General features: G+C 41.6%; 1 protein-coding gene across 1 annotated transcript; it reads right to left on the reverse strand.

Moving 5' to 3' along the window:
- Positions 1–556: 556 nt before the first annotated feature.
- LOC119825596 (40S ribosomal protein S29-like) lies at positions 557–755 on the reverse strand. The gene has a single exon (XM_038346571.1). It carries the CDS (start codon positions 736–738, stop codon positions 568–570), a length of 171 nt encoding a protein of 56 aa, XP_038202499.1. The 5' UTR covers positions 739–755; the 3' UTR covers positions 557–567.
- Positions 756–11,851: the final 11,096 nt, after the last annotated feature.

An 11,851-nucleotide genomic window follows, 5' to 3' on the forward strand; every position in this document is an offset into this window, starting at 1 on the left:
GATCACTTTACTCCAATGGAGTGTTGTTGGGTTTAGGAACCATATTCCAGGGCAGATCCTGCGCCCAAGAGTCGCTGACCAAACACAAAACAGTTTCCAGGTTTTTATGAGATTTTTGTTTTGCTTTCTTATTGGTTTATTTAGTTTAGTTTCTTTTGCTTTTGCTTTTCATTTTTTTTGTTTTGTTTTGAGACACTTGCACACAGTTTGGTAGGAGGTGGAGAGGATCTGGGAGGATTTGCAGTAGTGGGAAGAATATGTACAGGGAAAGGTTTAAATAAAAGAATTAAACTGTTAAAAGGATGAAGACGTGAAGTTGGAGGGGAAACATATTGTGAAAGATGAGGTAGGATGATTTGGAGGAAGAAATTGGGAAACATTTGATCATATTTCACAGTATACATGTGTAAAATTTCAAAGAATAAATTTTTAAAGAATATTATAGATTCAGAGACTACTTATCTTGGGATTTTTTTTTTTTAAGATCTTCACTTTTTTTATTCTTATGTACAAAGACTGGCATTGATCTTTTCCACTTGGTAGAGTCTTGAATCCATTCAAGGTCGCTTAGTCCAACTTAATGAAGCCGATGTCCTTCGCGTACTGCCGGAAACACTGGCGGCACATGTTCAGCCCGTATTTGCGGATCAGACCGTGGCGGTTTGAGCAGACGCGGCAGGAGCGGGATCCCTGGCCGAACTTCTGCGGGTGACTCCAGTAGAGCTGCTGGTGACCCATGTTGCCTCACTGACGGCCGACGAGCCAAAAGGCATCTTGGGATATTTTTATCTCCCTTAGCAGTTATGCCTTAGCTATCTCTGAGTTTGAGTTAACATCCCTTTTACCTCCAGGTAAAGTTCACTACTAGATTTCACCAATGCAGATGCTAAGATTATCATCAGGCAACATCTGAGACCAAGATAATTTTCTCCACTTTTCTATAGCCCATCAACCTGTGATCCTCACCAGTGTATTTGGTAAATACCCTGGTTTATGACTTTCTTTGTTCTAAAACTAATAAAAATCTCCACGTAACTGCAAAATAAAAGAGCTAATCAGGATAAAGAGAGATACTCTTTTAATTATAAAATGTAATTAGTTAATAAAAGTCAGAATGTGTTGCTGTGTAGGCCAATCAAAGGATCTGAAATAATTTTTTAAATCCCCAAAAGTCTTGATATGGCACAAAAATTCCCATAAACAAATTTTGGCCAGAGAGCAGAGTTAGTTTTAGCTCTCTTTGCACTTTAGGATGAAGAGGCCACAGCTGCCTCTGAGAAGGAATTTGCTTTGTTTATTAGGGAAGAGAGCAGAGAAAAGACCCATGACACAGGAAGGGACAAGGTCAGAGACGGATGGCTTAGAGTAGGAGATGGAGAGAAGTCAGGTCTTTCAGAATCCATCTTGAATTATACCATGACCTCTAAAATTTCAATTTCCTGTTCTTTAACACCTCTTTATTAAATTTTTGAGATATTTAAAAAATCGTTTTATTTTTGTAAATTAGCATTTTAATGTAGTATGAGAGGGCCTGCTTTTGGTCCCGGCTGCCCTGCGTGCGGGAACCCATTGTTCCGTCCTGCCCAGCTACCTTACACCAGAAATAACCACACAGAAACTATATTAATTAAAACACTGCCTGGCCCGTTATCTCTAGCCTCTTATTGGCTAACTCTCACATATTATTTTAACCCATTTCTAATAAATCTGTGTATCACCACGTGACTATGGCTTACTGGCAAGATTCTAACCTAAGTCCATCTCAGGCCAGAGATTCATGGTGTCTGCCACTCTGCCCTTCTTTCCAGAATTCTGTTCTGTCTTCCCCGCCTATCTAAATTCCTGCCCTATCAAAAGGCCAAGGCAGTTTCTTTATTCAACCAATGAAAGCAACACAAATACAGAAAGTACCTCCTACATCACTTTAATATTGAAGTTTTTCATTTGAATAAATGTAGACTGCCCATTGTGGCCTTTAGTTCTATTGTCTAGAGACTGTAGTTTATCATGTCATAAAGTGGGGAGGGAAGAAAACCAAGTACTCCCAATTTTTTTCAAATACTTATAAACAGAAGTACAATAATTAATAAGCACAAAAACATGTCTAGGACTTGTCTTAGTTAGAGTTTCCGTGGTGTTTCCATAAAACACCATAACCAAAAGTAACTAGAGAAAAGGGGGTTTATTTGGCTGACACAGCCTGTCCTTTGAGGGAAGTCAAGGCAGGACCTAAAGGAAGGAACTGAAGCAGAAGCCAGAAAGTAGTGCTGCATACTGGCTTGCTCACCCTGGATTTTTCTGTTTGCTTTCTTATATACCCCAGGACCACACCCAGGGGTGTTACTGTCCCTAGTGGGCTGGAATATTGACATCAATTATTGGTCAAGAAAATGTTCTACTGACTTGCCTACTAGCCAACTTTATTGAGACATTTTCTTAATTAAAATTTCTGTTTCCCAGATATGTCTAGGTTTGTGTTAAGTTGACAAAAACCAACCAGCATAGTACCAAAAGGTAGAGGGAGCTTCCACCAATATTCCCTCCTTACTTGATTTTCTATTCATTACTTTAGTGTCTTTTTTTTTTCTTCCTAAAACTTGAAACCTTCCATGCTATTTGGTTTGGGTCAGATTTATGTGCTGATCAAGGAAGCAGCTCCTTTGGATCTTGGTCCAACATTGGTTCCTCCCACTCATCATGAGTTTATCTTGCATGCTTACATAAGTATGAAGGGCTAAAAATCATTGGATGAGCATCCCTGATGTGTGTCCTCCTATCTGAGCCAACATTTCCTTCCAAGCCAAGAATTGGTTGTATGGTCTTGGTCTTCTCTGGGAGACTACTGCTTATCTGAGGGATGACAGCTCCACTCTTTTGACCAATTTCTACATTTTTATGATCAATCATAATTTCTTTATTAAAAGGAAAAGATTACAATAAACAGGAGAGGGGAGACAGAAAAACACGGAGCTAGATATTGAATGAGAGGCTGAAGAAATGGGCTGAGTACTAACAAACTATGCTCCACACAAATGCTCTGGAAGAAATAAGGAAAGAGCCAACAACCAGCTCAGAATACACCAGCTGACCACTAAACAAGCCAAAGGAGAAGTCCAAGTCCTAGAAAGAACTTATCTACTGAAGGAAGCAATATGTGTTATTAGAGACTAAGGACCCATGTTGGCACCTAAAACTGATCTAGGTAGATCCTCTGGTAAAAGTCCCTAGGCCAGCTTGTCAGGGCTGCCAGTGACCAGACTGTCTCCTAAACACTCCAGAACGAGGCAATGATACCACCGAGGCATCTAGTTTTATAAAAGCCTTCACTAGCTGGCTCACTATTTTGCTTCTGTGTCACCGATGCCGTATTTCTCACTTGTACTTGAGGATCTAACACATGGCAAAGCACCATTGCTAACTGTTGTCACTATGAGCAGCCATCTGCAGAAAGAGCTATGAATACCATGATGTTAAATGTTTCTCTCTTGGCTTAGAACTGTTTTCCAATCACAAATACCAAAAATGTCTAAAAAACGCACAAAGCAATCTTTCAACCACCGAACATACTGCTATTATTCTCACTGCCTAAGTAACCCCTTGAGACATTACTGTAGTAGAATAAAAGAATAAATAATTGACCTCTGAGACAAGCTTCTTTCCACTTGTATTGCTACTTTGAACAAAATACTTTTTAAGTAGTAGCAAGCAACTAATCATCTATTTTTTTGCCTGTTTTCTCACATGCACATTCCAACTTTATTTGACAAATGTACTTCTGACTAATTTGAGCATCTGTGCATTGCTTTAATATTTGGCTCAGGAAACAATTTTCTGGTTAAAAATAAGACTTATGTTTTGGTTTTGGAATATTTATTTTTCCTAAGATTCTGAGAAATGTGCATTGATTTAAAGGAATGGCTTCAAATTTCTACCTCTGTTTGGGTCTTACACTTCTCATTCCATTCACAGAGCTATTACCCTTACTCCTAGAGAACCCACATTAGCATATGATACTCTCCAATTGAATCCATACCTAGATTCCTTGGAACACCTCACTATCTCCTTCACTTTGTGTTTTGTGAAGCTATTAGAACCAATGAAGCCATTAAGTAGTATATCCCTGTCCTAGTTTCACAAATGCAAGACTCTAAATTAGAATGCAAACGTGGTGTTGTTATAAAGAAACTGACCCAATGAAGAATCCACATAGCCTGTAGCCTCTAGCCCATAAGCTACAACCACTGGAGACAACACTGTGGATCTGGAATCTGAAGCAATGTTTCCATTAATCACAATTTTGTTTTTGCTGGCTTTCTTCTTTTAAGAAAATAACTGAACAATTGACAGACTCCTTCCTACAGATACTTTCTGCTATGGAGAGAGCATCAACAATGTGCACTGTATAATTATCTTCTTCCTTGATGAGTTTGCTAGACTTGTATGTTCAGGAAAAAGTAAAGTGTCCTTCAAAGAGCTGATGAATAATTGTTTACAAGGAAGAAGAAAGCACTTGATCTGAGGAAGGGAGTTGCCAGCTCCCTCCTCGGCATTGTGTCTCCTGCCAAGTAACCACAACTAGGTGACCCCGTTTTTCCACACTCAAGATTGTGAGGGGATGATGTTCTTCGTTCAGAAAAACCAGAAAGAAAATAAAATAATAAAAGAAAAATTTTTAAAGGAGCAACAGATGTGTCCTAATTCACTGAGGCCTAACTGCACTTCTAACAAAGAAGCAGAAACCACAACCCCCGCGTTTAAGAACAATGCCTGGCAGGAATTTCTAATTGAAAGCCAGTTCCCAAGTAGACAAAACTACCTTAAGCCAAAACGCAGAGAATGTCAACATAGGCTGGGCTGTGACCTCACCCGTCGCTGGCATCTCTCCAGCTGGTACTAAGGTCTGAAAATGGTGGGTATGCAAATCCATTTCTTGGCTACTCTACACTCAGCGATTCACCCAAACTCAAAGTTCTCAAGGCATTCTAGAAGAATTCGGGATCAACCTACCCCAGGATCCAGCAATACCACTCCTGGGAATATATCCAAGAGATGCCCTATCATACTACAAAAGCATTTGTTCAACTATGTTCATAGCAGCATTATTTGTAATAGCCAGATCCTGGAAACAACCTAGATGCCCCTCAATGGAAGAATGGATAAAGAAAGTATGGAATATATACACATTAGAGTACTACTCAGTGGTAAAAAAAACAATAACATCTTGAATTTTGCATGCAAATGGATGTAAATAGAAAACACCATCCTGAGTGAGGTAACCCAGACCCAAAAAAAGATGAATATGGTATGTACTCACTCATTAGTAGATTCTAGCCATAGAATTGAGCCTATATTTCATGATACTAGAGAAGTTAGATAGGAAGGTGAACCCAAAGAAAAACATGTAATTATCCTCCTGGATATTGGAAGTAGACAAGACTGTCAGGCAAAAATTGAGAGCTTGGGGGTAGGGGTAGGATGGGGGTAAGGGAAGATGGGGAGAGAGAAGTGAGAAGGGAATGATGGGGAGAGCTTGGGGGAATGGGACAGTTGGGATGGAGGAAGAGTGGATATGGAATCAGGGAAGTATATATCTTAATTAAGGGAGCCATTTGAAGGTAGGCAAGAGATTGGACTCTAGTAGGGTTCCCATGTGTCCAAGGAGATGTACCCAGCTTGCTCCTTGAGCAGCTGAGGAGAGGGGGCCTGAACTGGCCCTTTACTATAGCCACACTGATGATTATCATGCATATCACCATAGAACCTTCATCTGGCGTTGGATGGAGATAGAGACAGAGACCCACAATGGAGCACTGGACTGAGCTCCCAAGGTCCAAATGAGGAGCAGAAGGAGAGAGAACATGAGCAAGGAAGCCAGGACTGTGAGGGGTGCATCCATTCACCGAGACAATGGGACTGATCTAATGGGAGCTCACCAAGGCCAACTGGACTGGGACTGATGGAACATGTGATCAAACTGGACTCTCTGAACGTGAAGTCGTAGAGGAGTGCTGCCTAGTGGCTTGCTCAGCCTGTGTGAGACTGACCTAGGCCCTCTACATATATGTGACAGTTGTGTAGCTGGATCTACTTGTGGGATTCCTAACAGTGGAATAAGGAGCCGTTCCTAATGCTTTGGCTGGATTTTGGGAACATATCCCTCACACTTGATTGCCTTGCCCAAACTTAATACAAGAAGAGGTGCTTAGTTTTACTGCAACTTGATGTGACATGTTTTGTTGATACCCAGCGGAAGGCCTGCCCCTTTCTGAAAAGAAACAAAGGAGGGATTGGGGTGAAGCAGGAAGGAGGTTAGGGGAAGGGAATGGGAGGAGAAAACAGGGGAAACTGTGGTTGGGATGTGTAAAGAAATAAATAAATTAAATAAATAAATCTAATAAAAAGGAGTTCAAGTGTTTCATCTGTGGGCTTCTTTACAAATAAAAATTAAATACCTTCTTTAAGAGGACTCAGGGTATCATCACAATCTAAACCAAGCAAAACCAAACTCCAATAGTATAAATAACTCAAAGTCCAATTATTTGGGATTCAGTCATGATCTTCCAGATTCCTCCAAAGGGCTGGGGTCACTTCTCTGGCTCTGCTCTCTGCAGCACACACACCTTGTCTTCTGGGTTCCAGCAGGCTCCACTCCCTGCTGCTACTGTTCATAGTGGTCTCCCCATGGTACCGGCATCTCCAAAATGCTGGGGTCCCTTGCTGCAACTGGGCCAAGCCTCAACTTTTTTGCATGACCCCTTCAGTCCTGGGCCTTCAACTGCTACTGAGGCTGCACCTTCACCAGTGACCTCTCCTGGACTCTCACAGTGCCAACCAAGATCAGCTGCTCTCCATGACCCCTTCATGCCTTCAAAATCAGTACCACCTGGATGATGCTTACATATTACCAAATCCTGCTGCCTAAATGAGATACAATCATGGCCACCTCTAGAACACAGCTTCTCTGTTCTCTCAGGAAACACTTCCCAGAAGATTTTGCCTCAACAATGGTGGTCTTAGTCACCACTAATTTCTTAGCCCCAGCTGACCAGTATTAATTGACTTACTAAGGTAAAGGCTTCACTTCAGTAGTCCTGGGATCTTATTAATCACAGCTGAGTCTTCAGCCCCAGCTAACCAGAGCCACAGAATCTTAATTCAAAACAACAAATGGCCCTGTTAGTCTTTTAATTTCCCTCTGAAACTTCATAAGCCAGGCCTCCATCTTCTCCGTTGCTCTCAACATTCTTATTGTCCAAGTTCCCAGAGAACATCCCACAGAGCTCTTAACTTTCGGTGGCTCCTCTAGCCCAAAGTTCCTTAGTCCTTCCACAGTCCTCCCCAAAACATGGTCAGGTCTGTCACACCAATACCCCACTTTGCCGGCACTAATTTGTCCTAGTTAGGGTTTCTATTGCTGTAATGAAGCACCAAGAACAAAAAGCAGGTTGGGGAGAAAAGGGTTTATTTAGCTTATTCTTCATATTTCTGTTCATTATTGAAGGAAGTCAGGACAAGGACTCAAACAGGGCAGATCATGAAGGCAGGAGCCACAGAGGAGTGCTGCTTACTGGCCTTCCCATGGCTTGCTCAGCCTACCTTTTTATAGAAGCCAGGACCACCAGCCCCACTCACCATGTGCTGGGCCCTCCCCATCAATCACTAATTAAGAAAATTTATTACAGCTGGATCTCATGGAGGCATTTTCCCAAATGAAGCTCCTCCGTGTCTGATGCTTCTGGCTTGTGTCAAGATGACACACAAAACCAGCCAGCATAGCCGGGTATTTTGTTATAGCACACAAGATTCAGTAATGCATAAATCTCTACAGAAAATGTTTGTCAATCTTTGGATGGAAAGAATATTCTAGTGAGAAATGTCTATGAACTTATTTTTCTGCTCATATACACTTCTACGATCACCCCAAACTTGAGAATTACGCTATGAGAATTTTCCAGCTTGCTAATTTTTATTTACTTTGATCTTCTGCTTTAGGGTAACAATATATAAATTATTGGAGATTCCACTAATTAATAAATAAGGAGTATTAAGGCTTATAAATGAATAAATAAATAAAACCAAGATCTGCACAATGACTTGCATAGTTGACATGCCATCTGGGATGGGGAAATTTTTACAAAGCCCCACCACTGGATAAAGAACTGCACAGGAAGCAAAAACTAGTTTTCTCGAGTACAAGACCCCTGATTGTCCAATGCCAAGTTGTCAGTCCTAAATAAACATAAATATAAGTAACACTATCAGGGTCCAACAGGGTGTGTGTGTGTGTGTGTGTGTGTGTGTGTGTGAATGCGTCTGTGTATGTGTGTAAGAGTGTGTGTGTTTGTATGTCTGTGTATGTATGTCTATGTGCATCTGTGTATATGTGTTTCTGTAAATGTGTGTATGTGTAAAACAAAAATAATTATATAAGAAGAGGTCATGACTATTAGAAAAAGTGAAAAGGAAGAAAATTGTGCCCCATATTAAATGCTCAATAACAAAATGAAAAACCCATTATTTAATATACAACAAATCACCTACTTACACGTGTGAGAGAAAGGTGGTATGGAGAGTATTTGAATATGTCATTTTGTATAATTTTCTGTATAATTCATAAATTTTTCAGTGCTTTCCCATCTGATAAGATGAACCTCAATTCCATCAGCCTGAAATTTGCATTGTTAATAACAAAAGGAAAAAATTTGATTTCTTAATGTTCACCAGGACACCTGGCTCACTGGTGACAATTAATAACACACATATAGAAATAAAACACATATGATATTAACCCAGGAATGCAGAATTTAAGAAAAAAGGCAAATAATTTTTTGATGAAAATGAGAATTTGTGTGACTTGTTTACTAATAAGCAAAATCTGATTATTCTTTTCAAGTACCATAGAAAATGACTAAAGAAACTGAGCAGATTGATGCTTAGTGACTGCAGAAGAGAAAACAGGCTTGCACCTTGTCCTTTGATGGCTCTGGCTGCCAACTCACCAAACTCTAAAGTACCAACACGCCCTCTTGTGGTAGATTGCAGTTACTGCCTTTTCCGTAACTAACTTATATAGTGGGATCCCATTTTATATGACTTGTTTTACAACACTACAATGGTTTTATAGGCAATAGCAGTCAATAAAGTCTGCTGGAACTTTCTGGATCGAGTTCTAAAAGTACCCTGAGCAATACTGATGTTTGATTAATGCTGTTTTACACCCATCCTGGATTTCTAAGAATAGCATAAAATCTAACATCCATTTTTGTCTCTAGAACAACTTTTTAACAAAGAAAGAATTTTTATCTCTTTCTTGCATCTTGGAAGTTATTTAAAAAGCATGTATTAGCCCTGTTTCCAACATGAGGATATGAATTCACCTATAAGCATAGATAATTTTGTTCTGGGGCAGAGAAATATTCTCGAAGTTAAAAGGGGCCTTGTGAGAACCAGGACTACTTTCCAGTTTCTGACTGCCTCTTCTTGAGAGGAGTTTCGGGTACCTGCTTTGGCAGCTGACCTTGTGAATACACTTGGTGTTGGATATTACACAGCACAAGAGTTATTTTGTCCCCTCAAGCACATCTTGGCACTTGGAACCCACACTGCCAGTAATGGAGTTCTGAATACGGCACAAGTCGCTTCTTTTTTGTAACCTATGTTTCCTGCTCTGTGTTTATACCATCATAATATCTACCCAGGCTCAGGAGTCCAGGCTGCTTGCTTGCTTGCTTTTTCTTTCCTTTGAATTTTTTATTTAGTAACGTTGTGGCTTAGAAAATGGTGCTCTAAGTCCCTTGAGTACTTTGCGCTAAAGGCAGTTTCCAGTTTTCCCTTTCCCATCTCTGCGTGAGTCACAGAAGGTGCAGTCCTGCCCTCTGGGGCTGTCAGAGGCTCCCTTCAGGAAGCCAGAAGCGCTACAAAGGTGGTTCTACCCCTTCCCTGTTCCCAGGATCATTTCCAGGAATCTGTGCCCTCTAATGGAGGAAAGGCATGCCCCAAAAGATTCAGGAGGAACCTGGACAGGCCACACAGGCTTTCTTCCCTCCGTCTACATGTCATCTGTAGGATCTTTTTGTCCAGTCACATTTCTAAGCAGTGGGTGACCTTAGTGAGGTCTCCTAGCAATGGAGGATACAGAGCCTGGACCAGCCATCCTCTGTAACCAGGTAGGCTTCCAGCGGTGGATCTGGGACACTAACCCAGCCATAAAACCTTTAATCTACAACCTGCCCTGCCTGCAAGATGTGCTGGGGCAATGGTGGCTCGGAGTCTGTGGGAGTGGCCAGCCAATGCCTGGTCTAATTTGAGGCCCACACCATGAGAGGAAGACCATGACCTACACGCCTGGATGGCCAGGAACTAGAGACTGGATAGCCCGGACACCTAGGGTAGAACCAAACACAACTGGCCAAACAAATGAAAAAAGTCAATTAAATGATTCCTAACAATATTCTGCTATACTCATAGACTGGTCCTCAGATCAGACATCATCAGGGCAGCTTCACACGGCAGCTTATGGAAGCATTTGCAGAGACCCATAGACAAACAGTAGATGGAGCGAAGGAACCCCAAGGAAGAGGGAAGGGGACTGTAGGAGCCAGAGGGGTTAGCACACCAGGAACATACAGCCCACAGAATCAACTAAGCAGGGCTCCTAGGTGCGCCCAAAGACTGAAATGGCAAACACGAACACTGTAAGTGTCTGAGTTGGGTCCCCTGCATGTATGTTCTCATTGTCATCTTGGGGTATTTTGGTGGGGCTCCTAACGGTGCAAGTGGGGGTGTGTGTGACTTTTTTTTTGCCTGCTCTTGGGACTCTTCCTTTTACTGGGTGGCCTTACCCAGCCTTGACCCAAGGGTTTGTGCCTAGTCTTGTTACATCTTGGTATGCCCCATTTAGTTGATATTCCTAAGGGGCCTACTCTTTCCTGTAGGGAAACAGAAGAGAAGGGAGGTGTGGAGGGAGGGGAGGCTGCAGTTGGGAAGTACTTCATGAGAGAAGAGCTGATTTTAAACTATCTGTGTATGCGTGTGAGAAGTACAAACATATGAGTGCAGGAGCCAGAAGAGAGTACTGTATCCCCTTGAACTGGAGCTCATTGTGAGTCAAGTGACAAGGGTATTCGGTCTGGGATCCTTCAAGATCAGCAGGTATACTTAACCACCATCTCTCCAGTTCTTGTTCAGAGCCTTAAAGTGAACTGAGTCGGTCTTATTTCTCACACAGGCCAACTGTGCTGTACAGCCAATGCTGAGAAATGTAAATCGGAGGGTGTTCGGGCTCCTTGGGTCTGACTCTTGGGACACCTTTCATTGGAGCTGAGTGGGCTTAGAAGGAGAAACACATGCAAATTTTCAATGTTTGCTTTATAGTGTTTAGAAATTCTTTTCTATTTGACTATAAATTCCCAGTGCAAGTTGGCTTTATGAGGAAAGGCTCTCCCAGCATCTCTGGTGAATCTTTAAGTTTTTACTTTTATTTATTTATTTACTTATTTATTTTCTGTAGTACTGGGAGTGAGCCCCACAGGCCTGCGGTAGACTAACAGAGAGTACTCTGTACTAGTGAGCTTCTTCTGCAGCCCCATCTGCTCAAGGGTGAAGAGTAAACATTGTTATGACGTCACTGGATGAAACACATATTTCACCTTTGAGAGTTTCCTGGTCCGTGGCTTCCTCTAGCATTGAGCGACTTCCTAGGCCAGCTCCTGCTAAAAGTGCCTCTTTTAGAGGCCTAGCTGTTTGTTTTCCTAGCAATGCTGTGACATCATGCCCACGTCTTTGCATTCAGGCTTAAGGCTAAACATGCTTCTTCATTTTCCTTGTACAACTTGTATTTGGAGATGTTTCA

The sequence above is a fragment of the Arvicola amphibius genome, chromosome 10 (assembly GCF_903992535.2).
Source record: "Arvicola amphibius chromosome 10, mArvAmp1.2, whole genome shotgun sequence".
NCBI classification, from domain to species: domain Eukaryota; kingdom Metazoa; phylum Chordata; class Mammalia; order Rodentia; family Cricetidae; genus Arvicola; species Arvicola amphibius.